Below are 26,586 nucleotides of genomic sequence, written 5' to 3' on the forward strand. Positions count from 1 at the left end.
AAAGTCTTTTTCCTTTATTCCCAGATTTCGAACTGAACAAGATGCATTCGTCACGTCGAAATCTGTAATCAAAGTAATAAATACACTATTTGATCAAAAGTATCCGGATACATATTCGTGGGCATTAATATGAGATTCGTCCACCTCTCGCCTTTATGACGACTTGAACTCTGCTGGGGGACTTTAATAACGTGTCTGAATGTCTGTGTAGGAATGGCAGCCCACTCTTCCTCAAGAGCCAAAGAGTGTAGAGAAGGAAGTGATGTCGGACGCTGGGGCCTGGGGCAAAGTTTACGTTCTAACTCATCCCAAACGCTTTCCACTGGGTTCAGGTCAGGACTCGGGCAGGCCAGTCCATTTCACGAATGTCAAGAAAGCACTGCCTCCAACATTCTGCTTTATCGTAGGGTTCACTGACATGCTGATCTGAACAATCATCATGTCCGAGCTGTTTCCCTACTGCATGCAGCACACAATGCTGTAAAATTTGTTCACATCCTTCCACATTTGGGTTTTTCTTACTCCAAAATAAGGGGACCACACCCTAACTACGAAAAACACCCCCACACCATAACACCACCTTCTACATAGTTTACATGATGCCAGACACCAAACCCATCCATCGGGTTGCCACAGGCGTTTGCGTGATTCATCGCTCCAAATCACTCGTTTCGAGTCATCCACTGTCCAGTGGCGTCCCTCTCTACATCACCTCAAGCGTCGCTTACCGCTGACTACAAAAATGTGTGGCCTTTGAGGAGCTGCCCGACCACTCTACCACATTCATGTTAACTCCCTAAGCACAATCATTGTGCTAGCTGCGCTGCTGGTAGCACTTTGGAACTCACGAATAATTCCTTCCACGCTGGTTTTATTATCACCCTCCGCAGTGCTCAATGGTTCCTGTGGGTTAGTACGTGAGGTCTGGCTGGTCTTGCTTTGGCTATAATTCTTCCTTCACGTTTCCTCTTCACAGTCACATCACGGAGGTCTCTTTGGCAGTTCTGGGAAGGTTGTAAAGTTCCTGCTGGATGTGTTACTCAGGTGACATCCAGTGACTAGTCCACATTCGAAGTCAGTAAGCTCTCCTGACCGATCCTTTCTTCCACTATTGCTTCTCTACTGACAACACACTACTCTTTGCCTCCTTTTATACTGGCCTCTCATGATATCTACAAGCCAATTCCGCATTAATATGGGTGATTAAAGAGATTGTAAGGATCCAGACTATGTTTTCTGTAGTTATTGAAATGCAGCACACTGCACAGTAACGTTGTTTTATGTGCAGCACAGTCGCTGAAACACGTCATGCTATGCATGAAAAAATGTATCTGATAGAGTGTCTTACATTTAAATGATTAATGACACAAATGCGTACCTTTTAAAACCTCATTGTAATGAATAAAATTAAGATGTTTTCCTTCATTAGATCCTAATATTGATTGTCAGGTAAAACAAATTTACAGGGGCAGAAATATGTAAGATCGAATCTAGTAGTATCTATCTCACAGAGGACTGCAAAATGTGGTATAGAAATTTTACTGATTACCAGCATAACAGTATGTCGTCGTCCCTACGCTGGACTATGAATAAAACAGGTATGCTAGTGTTCTTTGTAATGTTATGTTATGTGATATAAAATGGTATAAACAGAGGACGCGATAGGTTATCTACGACATGTACAGAAATCTGACTACAGTCATAAGAGTCGGAGGGCATGAAGGGGAGCCAGTAGTAGTGAAGGGAGTGAGACACGATTGCAACCTTTTCCCCTAGTTATTCAAACTTTACTTTGAGCAAGCAGCAGACAAAACTAAAGAAAACCCGGAAAGAGAATTAGAAGTCACAAAGAAGAAATAAAGCTTTGAATTTTGTCAGTGACATTGTAATTCTGTCAGAGACAGCAGAGCACTTGGAAGGTTAGTTGAATGAAGTAGATAGCGTTTCGGAAAGAGATTATAAGATGAACATCAACAGAACCGATACAAGATTTAGAGTGAAGTCGAATTAAATTGTACGATGCTAATGGATCTGGATAATTAAGAAATGAGATGTGATTCTTGAGTTTCTCCCGGCGTATTTGATAATCAAAATATCCACGGGTGTGCTGCCGGTCTACAGTGCCCAACGGGCACAATATTTCGGTGATCATACACGTCGCGATCATCAGGTGAACTGACGGACTGAGCTCCTGTGAACGTGCCGGCACGGAGATCCGTACGCTATGGCTGCTCAGAGGGAACTGGGTTCGGTCGCGGCGGCGTCCGATTTAAATACCCCCCGCCCGCGGTGCGCTCCCTCCGCTGTCCGCGCCCCCGCGCCACGGTCGCGCTGTGGAACAGATTGCGACGGGGTCTGAGATGACGTCGGTGTGATGGCTCTGTCCGCCGTGGTCGTCACAACTATACGTTGGCTCGATTTACTCCTGATTAACCCAATCGCTGGTTCGCAAGCCTTGCTAAGATTATGGCCACAGTCACGGTTTATGAGGTAGTCATTGGCGCGAATTTCGATGGCCTCTCTAACAACGCTGTTCCAGTATCTTGACGTCTGTACCAGAATCTTCGTGCGTTCATACTCCATGGAGTGATTTTCCGACAAACAATGCTCAGCGACCGCCGCCTTGCTCGGATACATCAGTCGAGTGTGCCTCTGGTGTTCACGGCATCGATCCTCGACGGTACGCATCGTCTGACCAATATATGACTTGCCACATTGACACGGAATCTGGTACACGCCGGCCTTACTCAAACCGAGGTCATCTTTGGCGCTCCCCACCAGTGCACGAGTTTTATTCGGAGGACAAAACACAGTTCCGACCCGGTGTTTCTGCAAAATGCGGGCGATTTTCCCCGAGAGTGCGCCTGTATATGGAATAAACGCAGTGCCTACCTCCTCCCTCGTGATTTCATCCATCTCCACAGGTTGTGCTGTAGTGGTTGGGTGGAGAGCACGTTGAATCTGCCACTCTGAGTACCCATTTTTTCGAAATACAGTTCTCAGATGTTCCAATTCCTGGGCTATACTCTCTGCGTCAGAGATAGTGCGCGCCCTATGTATTAGAGTTTTAAGTACCCCATTCCTCTGTGAAGGGTGGTGACAGCTGTCTGCGTGCAAATACAGATCAGTGTGCGTTGTCTTCCGATACACCCCATGACCTAGGGTGCCGTCAGCGCCTCTCTTGACCAAGACGTCAAGGAAAGGTAATTTACCCTCCGTTTCAGTCTCCATAGTGAATTTGATGTTGGGGTGTATGGAGTTTAGATGTGTAAGGAAGCCAAGGAGTTTATCCATACCATGTGGCCAGATGACGAACGTGTTGTCCACGTAACGGAAAAAGCAAGTAGGTTTCCATTCGGATGACGACAGGGCTTCCTCCTCGAAGTCAGCACACATCCTGAGGATTTAACGAATACTTAATTTGATAGTGTTGGGAAGTGTGTGTGTTGGGGGTGGGGGAAGGAGGAAGAATAGAAATTGTAAAGGAAGATCGCTTGACCAAAGTGAGCAAGTACTTTGTGGTTGTAATTAAATTGCAGCTATGCATGGGAGTCCAGTGTGAACTAGAACTATCGCATGGCAGTGAAACCTGGTACATATTCTGATGTGTTGATGTGGAACCGATTTCTGCTACTAAAAATTTGTTCCAGTGTGGGTCACCAGGTGCAAATCTACGCTGTGAATGCAAGAAAGACGTAAAGAATGTTTCCATATGTAACGAATTGGCAATAGGACAAGTGGGAAAAGATTTGCTTGCACCTGTGACCAAAATGGGAACTATTTTTTACAGCGGAAATCCGTCCCGCATTAACGCATTCGAATATCTAGCAAGTTTCGCTCCCATACGATACCTGCAGCCAACAGTGGACCTCTGTGGATAGCTGCACTTTAATTGTAACCACTCGGTACAAGTTGGTGTGGGTGGCAGGATTTATGAAGACTTGAAGAGGCTTGAACAGGACGTGGAAAACCGCGTCGAAACAGTCTTCGGGCCGAAGACGCAACAGCAGCGGTGTACGGGAGTTCACTCTTGCTGCGGTGAGAGTTTAGCACGGGTTGAGGTTACCGCAATTCCCCGCAGCGCTCCCGTCTCGGCCAGCGGCTGCTGCTACGGAACCACACTGCCAACTGGCGGCTGTCAGCTGTCAGCCGGGGGACTCACCGGCAGAGGGCAGGGCGGGCGCGCCGGCGGCCGCAGCCGCGCCGCCGGTCCAGTGTGCGGCAGCATGGCGGCCGGCGCGCCGCGGCTACTGTGCGTCTGCGCCTGCGTCTGGCTGCTGCTTGTGCCGGGCTCGCTAGCGCGTAAGTACAGCTACCCGCCGGCGCTCTGCGTACGCGCTAGGAACGTCACAGTCCAACAACTCGTCGAGAAACTGGAATTCTAATTCGATAAGGAAGGCGATACAGGAATCGTCCTTGTATTAGGATGAAAGGTATCAGACGGATTCCATATTCCTTGACTTCCGGAAAGCGTTTGACTCGCTGCCCCACTGCAGACTCCTAACTAAGGTACGAGCATACGGGATTGGTTCCCAAATATGTGAGTGGCTCGAAGACTTCTTAAGTAATAGAACCCAGTACGTTGTCCTCGATGGTGAGTGTTCATCGGAGGTGAGGGTATCATCTGGAGTGCCCCAGGGAAGTGTGGTAGGTCCGCTGTTGTTTTCTATCTACATAAATGATCTTTTGGATAGGGTGGATAGCAATGTGCGGCTGTTTGCTGATGATGCTGTGGTGTACGGGAAGGTGTCGTCGTTGAGTGACTGTAGGAGGATACAAGATGACTTGGACAGGATTTATGATTGGTGTAAAGGATGGCAGCTAACTCTAAATATAGATAAATGTAAATTAATGCAGATGAATAGGAAGAAGAATCTCGTAATGTTTGAATACTCCATTAGTAGTGTAGCGCTTGACACAGTCACGGCACAAATGGTTCAAATGACTCTGAGCACTATGGGACATAATATCTATGGTCATCAGTCCCCTAGAACTTAGAACTACTTAAACCTAACTAACCTAAGGACATCACGCAACACCCAGTCATTACGAGGCAGAGAAAATCCCTGATCCCGCCGGGAATCGAACCCGGGAACCCGGGCGCGGGAAGCGACAACGCTTCCGCACGACACAGTCAAGTCGATTAAATATTTGGGCGTAACATTGCAGAGCGATATGAAGTGGGACAAGCATGTAATGGCAGTTGTGGGGAAGGCGGATAGTCGCCTTCGGTTCATTGGTAGAATTTTCGGAAGATGTGGTTCATCTGTAAAGGAGACACTAATACGACCTATTCTTGAGTACTGCTCGAGCGTTTGGCATCCCTATCAGGTCGGATTGAGGGAGGACGTAGAAGCAATTCAGAGGCGGGCTGCTGGATTTGTTATGGTAGGTTTGATCATCATGCGAGTGTTACGGAAATGCTTCAGGAACTCGGGTGGGAGTCTCTAGAGGAAAGGAGGCGTTCTTTTCGTGAATCGCTACTGAGGAAATTTAGAGAACCAGCATTTGAGGCTCACTGCAATACAATTTTACTGCCACCAACTTATATTTCGCGGAAAGACCACAAAGATAAGATAAGAGAGGTTAGGGCTCGTACAGAGGCATATAGGCAGTCGTTTTTCCCTCGTTCTGTTTGGGAGTGCAACAGGGAGAGAAGATGCTAGTTGTGGTACGAGGTACCCTCCGCCACGCACCGTATGGTGGATTGCGGAGTACGTATGTAGATATAGGTATTGTATGAGCTAGGAAAGACAACGGAAAACCTAACCCACAGTAGCCAGATAATGGTTTGAACCCTTTCCCTTTTGAACACAAGTCCAGTGCTCCACCAGGAAGCAGAATTCACTGTCGACTGACTGGATATTTACTACACCACCTGCCATTTTTAACTATAAAAAGACTGGCTACGATACATTAGAATTCGAAGCGCTTTGTGTGAGTTCAATTCATCGTCGAGTGTGAGAAGTACATTAAATTATATATTTCACTGAAACTGAATCTTCATAATAAAATCGCCCAGCCTACACATATGTATATAGTTCGTTAACACTACCACCCTATCACCCATGCAGGCCGCACTGTGGCAGCCAGAAAGAAAAAATACGCTGTGCCAGTATCTGGAATCGTGAAACTCCTTACCACTCAGGCCCCCAGACCTCCTTCCTCCCTCCTCTACACCCGTTATAGCTCCTCCAAGCAGTGATTTGCTACAAAGTTTTAGTTTCAGCTGTGTCATTTTTGTTCATTATACACCTTACAATCGCCGGCCAGTTTGGCCGAGCGGTTCTAGGCGCTTCAGTCTGGAACCGCGCGGCCGCTACGGTCGCAGGTCCGAATCCTGCCTCGGGCATGGATGGTTGTGGTGTTCTGAGGTTAGTTAGGTTTATGTAGTTCTAAGTTCTAGGGGACTGATGACCTCAGATGTTACGCCCCATAGTGCTCAGAGCCATTTTTTGAAACACCTTGCAATCAGGCAGAACTGACTCCAGCATGACTCACGTTTTCGCGTTATTATTAATCCAGTGTATCACAATGGTGGTATAATGAATAAAAAACCTTTTAATTAAAACAGTTCACTTGTGGAGCTCATATTCTGCCGAAATAGTGTAACATCGTAGATAATCCAGTGTTTTACAAGGGAACCAGAATCATCAAAAACGAACCTGGAAAGTATACGAGCATCTCCGGTGTTCGCATACAGACGAGCCATTAGGTAACGTAGAGTTGTTTCCGATCTTGATAACTGTAAATAAATACATAATAGTCGGGAAAAACATAGGAACACACACAGTAGATAATACAAAAGAAAAAAAACAGAAACATAAAACTGGTGATCGGTTTCGTCATAATTAAGTCAATTTTGTATTCTACCATACTAGAAAGCTCTGTTGACTGGAATAGGATAGCGTATTACGGAAACATTGTCTACAACGTTTTTGAACGACCAGTTTTGTAAGTACTATTCGGGTGCCCGCCTCAGTCTTGTCACCACAGAGAAAGAGACTAGAGAATTTACAGACAAGCTGCTGTATTTGTAACTGGTCACTTTTTCTCGGAAGTGATGCATAATTCTCGGTAATTTTTGGAGAGCAATGGTTAGAGGGGAAATTCAGAGCTCGGTTAACTGACGTAAACTTGACGACATTGTTCGCCTTACCATCACCAGATATGTCACTATTGTCTGAGGTGGGCATTTTACAATGTGTGTGAAGATTCTTTCAGCTGCGTTCATACAGTGCTACGCCTCCCACAAATGATGTATCAACCAGGCGCTAATGTGTTGTGACTCTAATTCCCAGAAGATACGAAGTTATCGAAAGCGAGGAATAACAGCGTTCAACGTGCACGTACAATTGGACGACCACACTCAGCGACCTTCTGAAATGCCTAGGAAATGATTTCCTTTCCATATATGCGATACGTAGGTTATATATGTATCGTTGATTTAGTACCGTAGGGCTACTACGCTTAGCAACTAAACAAATGCAACAGAATGTAACTTTTAAAAAACTGTCAATTTTAGCTATTCTATTTTATTTCACTGTGCAACGTTTTAATGAGACAAGAGCATAGGGCTCGTCATTATAAATCTTGAACTCTTTGAAAGAAAAGTCAGAAGTTGCAAAACGTTAAACCAGTGGTAGCAAACCTGGTACCCACCGCCCAGTAGTACACGTTCCAGTTTTTATGGTGGGTGGCAGGCAGTTTGGGATTAAAGATATTTTCATTTGGTTTTCATAAAATTTTGACGTAATTGTGATATGCTTTAATTTGCTGCACCTCAGCTTTATAAATTTTATAAAGTAAAGTTACTTTCGTACTTCATAAATCACCATTACTATGGAACTGGTGGGCGGTAAGGAACTTTTACTACTAACACAGATACAGAATTGAGGGTACTTAAAATAAGTTGAGTATCCCTGCGTTAGACTATGAAAAGCCGAAAGGAGTCCATTTGTTGGCCTGGAACAGGATGGCGAAACCACGCAAAAATCCAAATCAGTAGGCCAAGTCAGCTGAACAGGCCTGAACCTTATTTACATAAGCAATTATTTCTTACTTTTCAAAATAATTTAGTAAGCTACGGTTGCAGTTACACAGTAAAGTGGACCTGAAGTGTTCTTGAAGGGGATAGTTTGCCGGAAAAAAGCCCTTGACACTGGATGTGAAGATCTACGGCTTGTCACAGCATTCAACTCTTCTGGAAGTCAACTGAAAATTTACTCCTCAGAGTACTGCACACTGCTTCGGATGGTGCTTAAGGTCGTACTCGTAATACAACTATTGTTCCTCCGTTTTGTGTTCACGGAATGGATACTGTTATTTTTAAGACAACGGATTTATGTTTTTAACCTTCTGTCTATTAAGCTGTGCTTCGTCGTCAGTGTAGAATTTCTCACCCTATTTGACATCTACTAAAGCTCAGAGGACGAATAGACCAACTATGGCGGGTGGCTGGCTTTGTGGCTAAAAATATTCTTCCTGCCTAAGATGAGTTGCTCCGAGACGTTACTCTGTGTGACAGAAGGGTATAAAGTTTTCAGTGTACTACTACGGGATGACTGTGGACAATATTCTAATCGTAAGCGTAGCCACAGTCAGTCTGTGTGGGAGATCGTGAATATTGTTTTACCATCTACCCACAGTTTCAGAGACCCGGTCACTTTTGTTTCACTACTGGTATCATCAATGTAAGAGAATTGCATCTCTGTGCAAACAGAATTATGTGACAGAAACAGCACGTATTGTGTTTCGTTGCCGCTGAGTCACCTTATTAAAACAACACAGACAGCATGATTGCTTCCCGTAGGTCAAATGTTATTTGCTTACGATATTGGAATCAGGGAACTACTGAAAATATCAGAAATGTGCCGAAGTCAGTTATGGCTACCAGCAAAATAAAACAGTGGTCACAATAAAGTGTTAGATTTTAATTTTCTAAATGCTATAAAAGGCCTCAGTTATCTGTATATCACCAATATTAGCTGCTTTCATGTTGTTGAAGTTGCTGCTTATAAAGAAAGACGATGACATCATCAGATACCTAATCTTTTCACTAGTATTGTTATATGAAATTTGCTGTGGTCTAACAAGGAAGACGCGAAAGATTAGAGTTTGCCATGTAGGTCATTGGAGACAGAACACAAACTCACATTCGTCAGGAGTTTATTAGGGAAATCACAGTAAACCTATATTAGAATGGCTGGGAGGAGATTTGAATCAAAACAAGATCGTTGTGTTACTCACTAAACACTCGGGTTATTGATATGGTGTAAACGTTTAATCGTAGATTAAATCAGATACACTGTTGTTTCTGTAGACACAGTGAGGAGACCCTCGAGGATGTGGAGGATGTCAGAAAAATAAAAATACAGAATGCTTGTTTATAAGGGAACCGACATGCCAACGCTACTTCCAGAAATGCTAACAAGTGGTCCTCAGGGACGTTGAAACAGTCTCACATTTTACGATTTTTTTTTCATTTACACGTTAAAAAGTCAGCACACACATTTCAGTGTATATGCATGTAAAAGCAGAAGATAACGTCTAGATTATTGCAGCCAAGCATTGTCAAAAATAAATAAGACATACAGATAACATTACTGCACTCAATCTGGGTGGGAATCAGGTATTACATAACATTTATATTAACTATTAGGCCTATAATTAATTATTCATTTGTCTGCTCTGCTTCGAAATCCATGATCTGGCCACAAATATATGCTTTAGGTTCCTCTCATATTATACAAGTAGCTAAACTTTTTAAGCTTTTTGGAAAATTATAGAAAATGTGTTCCTGAAAAATGGACAATTTTCTGGACTCCTGACTTTAATAACTCTTCATTAAGATCGTTCTTATTCCTTCCACTGACTCCATTTTGCGAGAGATATACATCATTTATGACAGTTTTCATTGAGCAGTAAATGTACGAAGAAGCACTAGTCAGTAGGCCACGTCTTTCAAGAGTGTTCTAAGAGAAGTTCTTGAATACATACCATAAATTACTCGCATTACCCCAGAGAGGGCACAAAAAGCTTGAGCTTGTCTAACTTGTATAATGTCATGGAGTGAAAGCAAGCAAAGTATGGTTCAAATGGCTCTGAGCACTATGGGACTTAACTTCTGAGGTCATCAGTCCCCTAGAACTTAGAAAGTAAGTCAGCTCTTTAATGCTTATACTACTTATGTTTGTCAATATTTGAGACACAAATAAGACTTTTAGGCGTTTCTTCAGTTATACATTATGCTTCTCTCAACTGAATTTATTATCAAATGGTTATTTTAATTCATTATCAAGTGATAATTTCAAGATATCAACTCTGGCACACTCTTGTATCCTCATATTTTATGTACACTACCGGCCATTAAAATTGCTACACCGCGAAGATGACGTGCTACAACCGTGAAATTTAGCCAACAGGTAGAAGATACTGTGATATGCAAATGATTAGCTTTTCAGAGTATTCACACAAGGTTGGCCCCGGTGGCGACACCTACAACGTGCTGACATGAGGAAAGTTTCCAACCGATTTCTCATACACAAATACCAGTTGACCGGCGTTGCCTGGTGAAACGTTGTTGTGATGCGTCGTGTGAGGAGGAGAAATGCGCACCATCACGTTTCCGACTTTGGTAAAGGTCGCATTGTAACCTATCGCGATTGCGGTTTATCGTATCGCGACATTGCTCCTCGCGTTTGTCGAGATCCAATAACTGTTGGCAGAATATGGAATCGGTGGTTTCAGGAGGGTAATACGCAACGCCGTGCTGGATCCCAGCGGCCTCGTATCACTAGCAGTAGAGATGATAGGCACCTTGTCCGCATGGCTGTAACGGATCGTGCAGCCACGTCTCGATCCCTGAGTCAACAGATTGGGATACAACAACCATCTGCACGAACAGTTCGACGAGGTTTCCAGCAGCATGGAGGCTCTGAGCACTATGGGACGTAACATCTGTGGTCATCAGTCCCCTAGGACTTAGAACTACTTAAACCTAACTAACCTAAGGACATCACACACATCCATGCCCGAGGCAGGATTCGAACCTGCGACCGTAATAGTCGCGCGGTTCCGGACTGAGCGCCGGAACCGCTAGACCACCGCGGCCGGCAGCAGCATGGACTATCAGCTCGGAGACCATGGCTGCGGTTACCCTTGACGCTGCATCACAGACAGGAGCGCCTGCGATGGTGTACTCAATGACGAACCTGGGTGCACGAATGGCAAAACATCATTTTTTCGGATGAATCCAGGTTCTGTTTACAGCATCATAATGGTCGCATCCGTGTTTGGCGACATCGCGGTGAACGCACATTGGAAGCTTGTATTCGTCATCGCCATACTGGCGTATCGCCCGGCGTGATGGTATGGTGTGCCATTGGTTACACGTCTCGGTCACCTCTTGTTCGGATTGACGGCACTTTGAACAGTGGACGTTACATTTCAGATGTGTTACGACCCGTGGCTCCACCCTTCATTCGATCCATGCGAAACCCTACATTTCAGCAGGATAATGCACGACCGCATGTTGCAGGTCCTGTATGGGCCTTTCTGGATACAGAAAATGTTCGACTGCTGCCCTGGCCAGCACATTCTCCAGCTCTCTCACCAATTGAAAACATCTGGTCAATGGTGGCCTACCAACTGGCTCGTCACAATACGCCAGTCACTACTCTTGATGAACTGTGGTATCGTGTTGAAGCATGGGCAGTTATACCTGTACGTGCCATCCAAGCTCTGTTTGACTCAATGCCCAGGCGTATCAAGGCCGTTATCACGGCCAGAGGTGGTTGCACTGGGTACTGATTTCTCTGGATCTATGCACCCAATTTGCGTGAAAATGTAATCACATGTCAGTTCTAGTATAATATATTTGTCCAATGAATACTCGTTTATCATCTGCATTTCTTCTTGGTGTAGCAATTTTAATGGCCAGTAGTGTATATGTTGGACGGAAATTTCTAGCAGGTTCTGAGCTTCATATAGAAAGCTTTTTCTTTTAAAAAACAGTTTAATGCCATTAAGTTAGTTAGAAACCGCGAGTTACTGATCAACATAATTTCATAAACCCTTCTTTCTGAAACTAGTCTTGGTTTACTACTTATTTCTCTTTGTATCATCTAAAATGCAAACAGACATAGCCTCTGGTAATGTTTACCAGAACTCTTCGTTATTGACATCTTGTGTTCCATGCTAGAAACGGTGTGAACCATTTAGGAGAATATTCTGCGGCACCAGGACCTAATTTATTTAAAGGCATGTTGTGAAACTGAAGCGATCCTTCCGGCTCGCCCACGGAAGTTCAGTGGTCACGGTCGGAATCAGCGCCGGGCGTCACTCGAGACAGCTTTGCCTGCCGAAGACGTGTCCGCCAACTAAACTGCAACGCAGGCACCTTAAGAAGAATACCACATCTGCACACAGGAACGCACTTGCAGGCTCTTTTAAAGCTTAACGCACTGACAAATCAACTATATTGATCACACGTGATACAATCGAGACACTTTAATCAATCAGCTACGCCCCGCATAGCCCACGACTCACCGTCCGCCCTCGCGAGAAATGTGGACAGACTCTCGATTTAGGAAGCTCCACGAAATTGTCTTACATCCAGGCTTTCCTGTCAGTCAGACTCAGGATTAACTAACATGCAGGCAATTTCATTCGCTGTGTAAAACACTTGCCATTATAGAAAAATCACTCTATCTTAAAACAATATAGTAGGCGCCAGTCACAACCCATTTAGAAGTATTACGGGAAGGCCGGCTCAGCATCTCGAAGCTGGACAAAGTCTCCTTCTACCGGATACCATCTGGGGCATTCACAACTGCCGACGACTCAGCCTGCCGACACGGCAGCCAATATGTTACAAAATGTTACTGACTGATAAAATTCTGGTCACGTATCACTTATTGTCTAATGAAGCAAGTGCTTTCTCAATCTACATGTAAGGAGCCTACTCAATATCAAAACCCTTTACAAATCCAGTGACTCTGACATTTTGTTATTCGTAATTAGAGGTTACCGGAAAATTATTATATTGACGATCCTAAGCATTTTGTGAGTGTTGACAAAAGTAGAAAAATAGGGAAGTTCGATGAAGTGTGATCAAACGAATCCCGACGCCTGTCAGTGTACATTGGTATGGGATGTGTCCAGCCTTCGCATGTGTGACGGCCTGAATTCTGGTGCGGCACTTTCCGTGAGGTATCTGAATGTCTGTGGACGAATGACAGCTGATTCTTTCTCAAGAACCGAAACCAGAGAAGATGTGATGTTGAACGCTGGGATCTGTAGCGAATCCACGTTCTAACTCATCCCAAAGGTTTAGAAAAGATACCCAGTGTTGTTCAATTTTAGGAATGTCACCGTCTACAAACCACTGCCTCACATATGCTGCTTTATGACAGGGTGTATTGTCATAGTGACAGGCCTACAGCCTGTCATCGTCTCCGAACTGTTCCTCTGCTGTATGCAGCACACAAAGTTATGAAATGTGTTGGTATCCTTCCGCCTGAAGCGTCTTCTTTAGTCCAGAGGCGACTACTCCCTAGCCGCTACAGACACCCACAACCATACCTCCATATCTCCGTGCTTCGGTATTGGCACTACCCTTAATGGCAGGTAACGTTCTTCCAGCATTCGCCAAATCCGAACCCTTGAGTCAGATTACCGCACGTTGTAGTACGATTCATCAGCTCAAATCACTAGTTTCCAGTCATCCACTGTCCAGTGGAGTCGCCGTTTACAGCACCTCAAGCTCCGTGTTAGCGTGCCCTCCAGAAGTGTGTGTCTTATGAGGAGCTGCTCCACCACTGTACTCCACTGTTTGTAATTACCTACACACAATCATTGTGCAAGATGGACTGCTAATAGCTCTTCGGAACCTTTCTGTTGTTACTACTTCTCTCCTGACAACAAAATACTCTCCGCCTCCTCTTATAAGGAAAAGTCCGCCACTTGGGACATCTAGAGGTCAATTCTGCATTACATGCTTTTCACCAGACAGTATGTTCATTTTTTCACTTTCTTAGAAGGGGGCACTCATTATCGAGTCACGATGTATTAACTATTACACTGAATCAGTTTCCGCCTATAGCTCCGAATGTAAAATAATCGTATTGTGATGAGATAAAAAAGATTTTTTTTGGCGTCATTCAACATTTCGCCACCTTTCTCTTAAGTGCCAACATGGTGAATGTGTGACTGAACCGAGAGCTGAGGAATGGTGACTTTGTTAATGTACGTTCATAATATATTGTCACTGAGTAATTGTATAACAGCTCTTGAAGTGAAAGTTTATTTTTTTTCTATTTTTAGATCTGTTTTGTGTTTACTGACTTATACTGAATCCAAGATCCACAGCCAATGCCCATAATGTCACTTATAGTTAAGAGGCTCCACCGTGCTGCTCTGTAGAAGGTAGTATGTATCAAATTGGGCAATAGGGGGGGGGGGGGGGCAGTGTCCGATGTTCGGAATGACGTCTCACATGTTCAATTATTTCAGTCGTTATGGAAACATATGCTGCAAATACAGGAAAACACAGGAGCTAAAGTTACCGCTGTAGCATCCGTAAGCGCAGTGCAGCAGAGATTAAGAAACAAACGTTTCGCAAGCAATCAGACTGCTACCTCACTGCGCTGTAGAATTCCCTGTCTGGACGCGTTGCGCAGCGCAGGTTCTGCCATGGAACGGCGCCTCTCGAGTAACCGCTGAAAATTCAACCAGCACAATTCCTTTGGCATCTGATACTACTCACATTTGAATAACCAATGGTGAATCTGTTGCACATTAAAAATAAGCAGTGAGAGATATACTGACACCCGCACCGACAAATAGTGCCAGTTTATTCTTGAGACAAAAACGATGAGGAAAGACCAAAACTTTTGCCCAAAGATAGTTTTAAACCTACTTTCATCTCTAACTCAACTTATAGTCATTTTCACGTTTTTTTACAAAAAAAAGTAAAAGTCGCCAAGTTCGTTCAACAGACGGGTCGATATTTCATGCACTATATGTTGAAGAGACATCTGCCAGTTTGGGAACAAGTTTCCTTTTCTGCACTGTACTTCAGGCGCTGTTGACAACACGATGTCATAATATATAAATTTAATGTGAAGGAGACAGAAAGGAAAGGGAAGGGAAGGTACTGATGATATCAGCTGCATGTGGAATCAGCAGCGACGAGTGAAAATGTGTGCCGACCTGGGACTGAACCCAGGATCTGCTGCTTACTACTAGGCAGTCGCGTTGTTGCTGCGCCACCGGGCCTGTGTTTATAGCAAATGCGCGGACTGTCTCTGCACGCTCCTCGGCCAAGCCACATTTCCACCTAGAGTCATATGTTCAAAAGAACAGACACCACGCATTCATATAATTGATACATTCCAATGGAGTATAAATCCATAACCATCAATGCAGATGCACATTTACGTTCAACCGCCACAGGGAATCTAAGATTAGCGAGCACGGAAGACATGGACTGGTACTACAGGTAAGCGGTGGCATTATGTGGGAATGTGGATCGGCCGAGGAGCTTGGCAAGATAGTTGGAGCAGTTGCGATAAACACTGTGTCCGGGTGGAGCAGTGGTTAACGCAACTGCCTAGTAAGCAGAAGATCCCAGTTCAAGTCCCGGTCTGGAACACATTTACATTCGTCGCCAGTTATTCACCGTAAAGTCCCGCGCTGCTGGTATCATCAGTACCTTTCCTTTCCTCTTCCCCCCTCCACATAATACGTATCACAGCTGCTAATTCCACGTGGTGTCTGTTCTTTCGGAAATGTTCGGACTTTTCCAAAAGAACAGTCACCTCGCACTCGTATAATTATGCCATAATCTGCACAATACATCAGCAACAGATGTTAGTAGGTTATAACTGCGTTCATATGGTCAGATGTAAAATCTTCTGGTCACACTTCCAATTGGCTGGGACTGGAGGAAAAATAAAAAAGAAGTGAATATAGAAACTCTCTCTTAATATGATGAGAATGCTACCAGGAGATTATTACTGCAGTTTTTACGCAGAGCCTGAAACATTCAGCGATTTTTTGGTACTTCTTGACCTGAACAGACATAAGCGTCGCATATTGATCAAAATCAATTTTGCTGCCTCGTGCAAAGTTACGAAACGTGTTACTATAAATACAGATAATTCGTCCTAAAGTCAGACGAATCAATTTACGAAGCTTTGGACGAACTGCGGAACATTAACTTTAATGAAACACTTACGGAGCTAGCAAGATAATTTAGACACTTTACACATTTATCATAAAATGTAAATTGTATCCACAATTATGCAAATTCTTACCCAAAAAGACAACAAAAAATCAAACTAAATCAGGAAAACGATATCCGGAATACCGATTCTGCGTGTTACCACGTTGTAAGAAGCACTGAAACGAAAAGATGGTAACTGTGGCCACGCAAGAAGAACGTAGATAAAGGATAATCATTGGTTCAGTGTTAGTATAAAACAAAAAAAGTAATTTTGTAACGTCACAATCACTTTTTACTCACAAACTGGTCACCAGTTTCGGGCAGAGCCCGTCTTCGGTCCATAACCGTTATAAGAAGTGTAATAGGTCATTAGCTGTTTTTAGCATCCACACATTATGATAGATGGAGTGCTCATATTCCCTGATATGGACACGTCACTACATAGTAAGTAACCGACAACTGGCTGCCTCCTACAGTTAGTTACGTGCTATAACACTTGTAACGATTATAATTTCACCGGAAAACGGCAATCAATTAGTACCCAAAAGGTGGCTATGACGTCAAAAACAAATATTTCTTTCAATCTCAGCTCTGTTCAAAAATGGTTCTGAGTACTATGGGACTTAACTTCTGTGGTCATCAGTCCCCTAGAACTTAGAACTACTTAAACCTAACTAACCTAAGGACATCACACACATCCATGCCCGAGGCAGGATTCGAACCTGCGACCGTAGCAGTCGCGCTCAGCTCTGTTGTTTTAGTACAATAATCATAGCAAAAATAATCAGTGGTAGTACGCGGCAGCTATCATTATGTGGAATACGACAGTAATAGTGCTAACAGCACAAATATTCACTGGGTACCAAAAAATTTTCGAAAGCACGCTAGTTCAAATTATGGAAGGAAGATAAGAAGGACGATCAGTTTCGAACGTATCTTCACGTACGAAGCCAGTAGAGATGGAGTCAGATCGGATTAGGGAATGAAATCAGCTGTATATTTTTACAGGAGCTATCCTGGTATTTAACTTCAGCTGTTTAGGAAAAGAACGGGAAATCTACGTCTGAATGGCGAGATGGGTATTTGCTCGCGATTGCGTTCTGCACGCTCGCTCGGGGCCGCAAGTGTGCGCCAAGTCCGATGAAACAAAGCCAAAGCAGGAAACACGTTACATGGCATAATTAAAATATACTATTAGGCAAGGAATTTATCATCATCGTCTTCAGTACCAACTCCACAATTTATGGGCTTAACCGTCCTGCATGCTCTGCCGCTTTCGTCTGGATAACGAGTTATATGGGAGTCTCAGGGAAAGAACTAGCTGATACCCTAGACAGGGGAGCGGTAACACGACCGACGTTGGTAATGGAGACAACGGACGCGGATTCGCGAGCACATATGAACTTGCAGCCCATCAGAACTGGAGCGGGGATGTTAGGCTATTGCTCCTTCCAACAGACTGCGGGCCATGAAAGAGACCTTAGCTGTCTGGCATTCGTTCTTTCGTCGTCGAGGAAAGAGTCGACTGTCTTATGCCAGTTTCATATTGGTATACCTGTCTAATGATTTTACCCTGTGTAACGAGACTCTCCACAGTGGGACTGCGGTGCTACGCAAAAGGTGGATCAAATCGTGGTGGAATGCCCCCTCACCATACTGGATCTGAAGGGGAGAAGGTACCTTCTACCTCCGCCATGTTAAATTCACCGTTTTCAATGTACCTTTTCTGAGGAAGTGTTGACAGTAGAACACTGGATTGATTGGTTGGTTGATCTGAGGGAAGGGCCAAACAGCGAGATCATCGGTGCCATAGGATTAGGAAAGGATGGTGAAGGAAGTCGGCCGTGTCATTTCAAAGGAACCATCCTGGCATTTCCCTGAGGCGATTTAGGACATCACCGAAAACCTTAATCAAGATGACCGGAGGCGGGTTTGAACCGTCGTCCTCCCGAATGCGAGTCCAGTGCGCTAACCACTACGCCACCTCGCTCGGTGGCACACCGGAATTTTTTTCACATATATTTACACTATTTCCTAACAAGCTACCATTTTTAAGAATAATATATTAAATCTGAAATGTTGAAAAATGTTTTGATAATGTCCCTTTTTTGGGTAAATGTATAAAATAAAAATGATGATGGAGTCCATAATTATTTAGTTAGAAAGCTAAAAAACGTATTTCGGGCACTTGTATTCAGACAATTGACTATTAGAATTTCATTGCTCTGGGATGAATGATTTCAGAGAAAAGGCACATTAAGGAAAATAGAACAAAAATTACGCTAAGTTTAAAATATTTTTGCAGTTACAGTGCCTTCAGTACGTTCCTGCTTTGTTCACATTTTAAAAACGAACTTACAGCTTCTGAAAACACATTGTTATCCCATATAATATACCTGCTACGGGTTTCAGAGTGTTCTGCGTCATCTCTATACGTAGAAGGGCAGTAAAACAGATTCCTCATAGAAGAGTTGTGAGTAGAAGCACTTCCATATGATTCTGTACTCGCTGAAGCAGTAGTATGACGTAACTTACACTATTACTAGGTAAATGATTATCAACTTCTAGTGTATTTGTAATGTTTATATTCATTATTTTCTTTTTCCCATAACCTCCAAACTTTTTCTTGAAAACTTTGGAAGTCAGAATCAAAATCAAAAAACACACTGTAGGAAACAACTGAATGCAAGACAGGAAAACATATAGCCAATTGCTGGATGCTCAAAGCAATGGAAAAAATCCGCAAGGATAATGAACTCAAAGATCATAGCGAGAGAGGTCACAGAGCAAAAGTGGGTGCGCCTCATTCTGGAAACTGCCATTTAAACCGACATTCACGACCTTTAACTATGGATTTGGTCTAAAATACTTTTATACTCGCATAAAGTATACTACAAACCATCATAATAACAAATAACAAAATTACGTATTTTCATCATTTCCAAGGTACCTTTTGCCCTGAACTCTAACTCTTAGTACTGGCTGCTGGTGAGAGGACAGCCTTCAGGATTCGACCATTCTCAGGTCGGGAGCGAGATCGCATGATCAGCCCTGGGGAAATGAGGGGGATGTTAGACTGCCCCACTTTACCTGAATGATCTTTCCAGTTTTTCTCGTTTTTACTATATTCCAGGTATTTTTTCAGATATTCGCTCAACTATTAGCTGTCAAGTCGCTTTTATTTGTACTGACGTCTCCTTTGTCTGTTTACAAGGGGGATGATACTGTACCATTGTTCTATAAACGTCTAGTGTTGGTTGGAGGTCGGGCATGGTGGCTGGGTGCTGAGCGTGCGACTCTCCGCAGATGAGCCTGGAAGGACCTCTGTTTACATCTTCTAAAATTGCTTTTAATTCTTAGTAATGTCAACGTTCAGGACGCCTCTCTCCTATTTTGCGCCGGACATCGCAGCCCCTTAGTTGGGATTTACTTCTGGTTTGCAGTGCCGTTCTCCATGGGTTTGTTTCTTGATTGAGGGACTGATTACTTCGTGGTTTGACCCCTTAAACATCACATGCCCAACCAACCACATTTACCATCTTACCCATAGTCATCTCCATCTTATTACGTTGAATATAAGGTGTCATATCAAAATTTGTGCCAGATTTGGGCTCGATTCAAGATTTTCAGCTTGTCTCTAAATTCACGTTAACTGTTACGCTATCTAAGCACGCAGTCATGGAGGCCCCGGTGTACAAACCAAAAGTGTTCCCCACCTCGAGCCTAACCCTCCCACGTTCACGTTTCTAGCTAAGCAAAAGACTGCCCATACTTAAGCTCTCACACTCAGCTCCCCCAACCACTACCGATCCCCCCCCCCCCCCCCCCAACACACATTTACTCATCAACCCATCACTGTCCTACTATCTCCTATTAACAAAAAAACGCTTTCAAAAAATAGCATTTGACCTTTAATAGTTTAATAGAGTGGAATATAATATCAATATTTTCTCTGATATATCAGCACATGAAACAGCTAAACTTTCCGATATCTTTGCACGTAACAAATACTGCCCTCCGCCTGAGGAACATTTTAATATAAGATAAAGGTAGTTTTTTTATAGAATTTTTTTAACCTTGTAGGACACCTTTCTTAGATTCAAAATAAAAATATTAAAAACTAATCAATTATAACACTCAATAATATCACAAAAAAGGCGAGTAATACAGCATTATAAGACAAAACATAAGCAAAAAGTTAACCGAAGCAATAAACACGACCAGGTAAACGATCCTGTAGCATTACAGAAAATAGCAGTTTTATTTACCTATTAACTTGGAAAAATAAAGCTTTGCCTTTGCAATGGATACTGTTAGATGCATCAGGATAGCTTTATTTACGTCACGTTACTCGATACCAGTGACCTATGTTTTACCTACAACACCTCTGCTAACTTTTGTACACCAGACGGTTTCGATACTTGTATTTTAAATGAAGTTCTTATCAGTATAAGATGTGCTGAAAACAGAGGAGAAATGTAGTCAACAGATGCCATAATAAGCACAAATGTTATATTTTTAAGATCTTCCTCACAGGCGGTAGATACGAACAATGGTGGTATCGTTCTATACGTGCGTATAACTTCTTTCATTCCTTAAAATATCGTATTCTGTTACAAGAAGCTGATGTCCTCATTGGGCAGGAAAGTGACACTCCAAATAGTTTCCGGCTCTGCCAGTCTCGTCCTCGTAAAGCTCGACGAAGTGCTTCTTCACTGCTTTTTATTTCTTCGTTCGAGCATTTGCTCATGCGTTCCATATTTCACATACTTTAACTTCATCAAGCAGTCTGTCTAATGATCCTTTGATTTGTGTCAGCTCCATTCCTAAGAGGTTATAGGCCTATGCAGCTGCGCCGTCCATAGTCTTAGAATATTGCTTTAGATGCTATACTGTTTTTTATCTGGAACCTTAGGCTAGGAAGATAAGACAGCTGTAGTATTACGTTTTCTTTTTAAGACCTATGTCTACATTTCCGTGATTAAATTTCTTGCCGCGCGGGGCAGCCACGTGGCCTGAGGCCCCTTGTGTCACGGTCCGTGTGGCTCCCCACGTCGGAGGTTCGAGTTCTCCCTCGGGCGTGGGTGTGTGTGATGTCCGTAGTGTAAGTTACTTTAAGTTAGATTAAGTAGTGTGTAGGCTTAGAGACCGATGACCTCAGCAGTTTGGTCCCATAAGATCTTACCACAACTTAAATTTAAATTTCTTACTTGAAAGAATTACACTTGTCAAAGCCTTAAGAAAGTCAACGAATCTGTAAGAGCATGGATGCGCCGCACCATCTCGCTCAACGTATCTCGTTCAGCTGCTTTAGCTTCATCTCGGCAGTACCCCGCGGAACAATTTTTAAATCCCGACTTTAAAGCACATTGTTACTAAAAAATTAGTAGATGTTCTTAACTGTTCCGAAAACGATGCTATTTCTTGGTTAGCCTCTACAGCGTCTTTACGGATTATATTGAATTTGTGAATCGCACAATGAGCAAAAGCGATAGGACGCACTAATTTCTTTTATTTTTCACCATAATATATGCCACTCGTAATGGAAGCTCTGCCATAACTTGGCGTTGAAATTTGATCAGATTTAGTTCCTTTCGTTCTGTACATCCAATTATTTGATGTTTCTATCATAATGTGTAATACTCTTTGATCTGACTAAAGGATTTCTATTGTCATCTTTGATTATTTCAAAGTAGTAAAGATTGACGCCCATTAATTGGCTGGTTTTACATATGCTTGAGTAATATAAGATGTGATAGAAAACAACTGTGTGCTTTAAATCTCTTGAATTAATTCTCGTGTGATTTCTCCTAACCACCAAGAACTAATTTAATTCTGGGTTACGAGACTGAGCTACTTTACAGAGACATGTGGTTTCTGATACAATCCATTCAGTGCTGAATGATAACTGTTAAGTAGTTGAATGGTAAACAGAAAGTTATCCTTGTTTAAGCACGTGGTATTGCTGGTTGTCCCAGGGAATATTGCTTTCTACTAAGGTTTATGGGACATAATCCATCATTCGACGACTGACGCTGGTGCACCTCCTCTTCATAATCAAGAGTCAGGTATCATTAAAGCTTTACGTCTTCCTCTTTCCTAATAAAATTATTGGCATGTGTAGTAATCTCTGTATGCAAACTACACTAATCAGCTCGTGGCTGTCGAAACCTGTGTCTTTCTCTTCCCTATTAAAATTATTGGCATGTGTAGTAATCTCTGTATGCAAACTACACTAATCAGCTCGTGGCTACCGAAACCTGTGTCTTAAAAAAAGATAATCTTGCTGTTTCGTTACTTCAAAATGTGGCCACTGTAGCTGAGTTATCGATTTCCTTCCTACGAGAGTTTCCTTTATGCTTTTTTTTCGTTTTTGATCTTCTTAACCAAACGAAGCTGTTGACCACCAACATAATACGGGCCTTAGCGAACGAATATCGATGCATTTCGTGTTTTATATTTTTCAACTTTTCGCTTTCTTTTTGATTTTCCTTTTGTTTCTGTTTTCCTGTCTGTGTCTGCGCGTCAGGAGGCCGGTTTCCTCAGCCTAATTACGGTCAGCTCAAATTTTGGTCGTCACTAGACACAACACCAAAATTTCTCCCACGGGACGTGTGGGATTGGTGCTACTGTGGAAACGGATTTGAATAATAATGACTTACTCTGCCAGGAGGTTTGCACTGTATATGAACCGAATTAAATGCACTGAACTGAAACGAATATCCAGACATTCTTTGTGACAGAGTATGCCGCTGTCCTCCACCATCCGTTAACCCCATACACCCCATCGACGGACCTCTAGTGGTAGTGTTCGGAAATCGCAGATAGGAACGTCAGTGACGGTGGAAATTGGGGTCAGACCTTGAGGCATGGTCAAATACTACGTCGCAGTCTTTTCATACCTCTTGGTAAGCAGCGCAGAGCGTCCTTGGCCCACCTACCACGCATTCATCCGATATGTCCCACGTCATCCACTCCACTCTGTTCCCTCGTATCTTTGTTTGTTTGTTTTCCTACCTCTCCTGGTAATTCACAACATGCACTTTTCATTACTCGCTGAGTAACTTCCAGTGTTTCAACGATTTTGTTATTAAACGACCAAGTCTCCTGCCATAAACTGTTGATAAACAAACATTACAAGCTTCCCATTCCACACAGATATGAACATGCTTTTGAAAGTCCGATTTATTTTATGAAAAGCCTCTTCTGTTTATTTCTATGCGTGCCGTCATTGTCTTTAGCTATCCTAAATGCAAGAAAATCATCAGTCACAGTGACACCTGCGCCGCCTGACGCAGTGCGCTGACACATGTGCTTTTCGTACTATTCTAGATATCGCAGTATGTCGTAAGTGAATCTTCCGGCAACTAATGCCAACGTGTAAAAATAAGGAGCACGAGAATCGAATGAGGTAACTTTACTTCTGTACAGGCATCCTCTGTTTCTTCTACCATAGCTCGCTAGCGTACTTCAGGGAGACCTCGGCCGATTCTCATAATATACACTGACGGAAAGGAAATCGCAACACCAAGGAGGTGTTGGACGATTTGTTTCCACATCTGAAAGATGATGTCTAAGCAAATTTCGCGCCAGTCGCATAAGACTGGCGCTAGCAGCGCCACTATGAGGATGCAAATCAGGTTTGCTTTAGAAACACGCTGTAACGGTTTCGAGTGGTGATTAACAATGTGTGTGTGAAATCTTATGGGACTTAACTGCTAAGGTCATCAGTCCCTAAGCTTACACACTACTTAACTTAAATTATCCTAAGGACAAACACACACACCCATGCCCGAGGGAGAACTCGAACATCCGCCGGGACCAGCCGCACAGTTCATAACTGCAGCGCCCAAGACCGCTCGGCTAATCTCGCGCGGCGATTGGTGATTACCTTTGAGACTGCACGTGGAGAGATGTCTTTAACGTGACAAAGACGCCATTATCAAAACCTCACAGAATTTGAATGAGGCTGTGTAATAGGGCTGCGGGAACCTGGCTGTTCCTTCTGCGATATTCCAGGTAGACTTGGCAGGAAATATAGCCACTGAACATGACTACTGGCAGCGGTGGTCACGAGAATGTACGATCGCAAGATCAGGCTCCGGATGGCCACATGGCACTACCGACGGTGTAGAGTTGTAGACCATCGTGTTCGGTGTATGGTTCTGACCCATCGTACTGCATCTGCAGTAGCAGTTTGAACAGCAATTGGTACCACAGTGACAAAGAACAGTTATAAATCGGTTACTTCAACGACAGCTCCGAGCCAGAAGCTCTATAGCGTACATTCCACTGACCCCAAATCACCGCCATCTGCAACTTCAGTGGTGTCAATCCAGCCCTCATTAGAGGGCAGGGTGGAGAGGACTGTTTGTTTTCTGATGAAAGCTGGTTCTGCTTCAGTACCAGTGGTAGTCGTATGTTAGTCAGAAGGAGACTAGTTGAGGACCTGCAAGCAACCAGTCTGCGTGCTAGACACAATGGACCACCACTTGGGGTTATGGTCTGGTGTGCTATTTCATATGATAGAGGGAGTTCTTCCTTGGTGATCCCACGCACACTGATTGCAAATTTGTATGTCAATCTGGTGACTCGACCTCCTGTACTGCCATTCATGAACAGCAGTGTAGGGGGTGCTGTTCAACATGATACGTTCGCCCACATACTGCTGTTGTAACACAACATGTTCTGCAGAGTGTTGATGTGTTGCCTTGCCTCCTCAATCACAAGACCTGTCTCCAATCGAACACGTATGAGTCATCATCGGACGACACCAACGTCATCAATCCCGGTATTGGCCGACCAAATGTAACAGCCACGGTACTGCAGCCCACAAACTGCCATCTGGCGCCTGTACAACACAATGCAGGCACGTTTTGATGCTTGCATTCAATAATCTGGTAGTTACAGCGGTTATTAATGCACCAGCATTTCACATTAATTGCAGACAAATGTATTCGAGAAAATTCATTATTGTGCAATATTTTTTGGTGTTGCGATTTTTTCCGTTAGTGTAATAATGTGGTCTATACTGCGCATTGGTTCAAAATTAAGTCTGAACACAACAGGAGTTGCCTGTGTGCGGGCCTAGTTACCGAATGCGCACTAAACAGAACCAACATAAAGGAAAAGCAACTTAGCTATAGTGCCTTATCTTCTTATGCTGTTCTGCTAATTCTGTTTGCTGCTCTTCCGAAATTGTAGCTTGTAACTGTGTACAGATGTCAACCTGGGTGTTTAGTGCTGACTGCTCCTGTTGCTCCGCAGAATCTTCCCGCCGCGCGCAGCGTCAGGAGTGCGAGATGACCGTCCTTGCGGACCGCATCTACGGCGGCGACAGGGCCACCATCGGTCAGTACCCGTGGCTCGCCCTGCTGCAGTACCGTTCACGTGAGTACCAGCACACTATACTCTGCTACCTCGCTGACTTCCCTGCAATCGCTTCTTGAAATACATGCCGATATTTATGGTTCACTTGGGCATCGTTATTACGTTGTTGAAGCATTTTACGCTGAAGAACCAAAGAAACTGGTACACCAGACTAATATCGTGCGGGGCCCCACGAGCACGCAGAAGTGCCGCAGCACGACTTGATTAATGTCTGAATTGGTGCTCGAGCGAACAGACATCATTAATACTGCCGGGCTGACCATAAATTCGTAGAGTGCGAGGGGGTGGAGATCTCTTCCGAACAGCATGTTGCAGGGCATCCCAGATATGCTCAATAATGTTTGTGTCTGGGGAGTTTGGTGGCCAGCGCAAATGTTTAAACTCAAAAGAGTGTTCCTGGAGCCACTCTGTAGCAATTCTTGACCTCTCAGGTGTCGTATTCTCCTGTTGTAATTGCTCAAGTCTGTCGGGATGCACAATGGGCATGTGTGGATGGAGGTGATTAGATAGGATGCTTACGTAAGTGTCACCTGTCAGTCTTATCTAGACGTATCAGGGGCCCTATTTCACTCCAACAGCACATACTCCACACCTTTACAGAGCCTCCACCAGCTTCAACAGTCCCCTGCTGACACACAGGGTCCATGGATTCATGAGGTTGTCTCCATACCCATACACGTCCATCTGTTCGATACAATTTGAAATGAGACTCGTCCGTCTGTGGATATTATAATCATTTAATAAATCATTTTTAACAGTGTCACAAGACAAACTATGTGCTGTAAAATACCAAGATGGATGGAGTTTACTAGATTTTATACAAGTATCTCTAAAATTTTCAGAAATATCTGCTAGTATTAAAACAATAGATTTATTGTATAATTTTGTACATTTGTCTTAATTTTAAATATTCAATTTTTCCCAAACAAGTTTTGCATGATTTAATCTTCACCACAAATGTTTTTTAG

General features: G+C 43.5%; 1 protein-coding gene across 1 annotated transcript in view; it reads left to right on the forward strand.

Annotated features, from left to right (window-relative positions):
* Positions 1-26,586, forward strand: part of LOC126481119 (CLIP domain-containing serine protease HP8-like) — a 90,501-nt gene that overhangs the window by 6,294 nt on the left and 57,621 nt on the right. The window contains exons 2-3 of the mRNA XM_050104696.1: positions 4,082-4,302; positions 25,496-25,618. Of these exons, the coding sequence (XP_049960653.1) occupies positions 4,082-4,302; positions 25,496-25,618 (344 nt within the window). The remainder of the gene's footprint in view (positions 1-4,081; positions 4,303-25,495; positions 25,619-26,586) is intronic.

This window comes from Schistocerca serialis, chromosome 1 (assembly GCF_023864345.2).
Source record: "Schistocerca serialis cubense isolate TAMUIC-IGC-003099 chromosome 1, iqSchSeri2.2, whole genome shotgun sequence".
NCBI lineage: Eukaryota > Metazoa > Arthropoda > Insecta > Orthoptera > Acrididae > Schistocerca > Schistocerca serialis.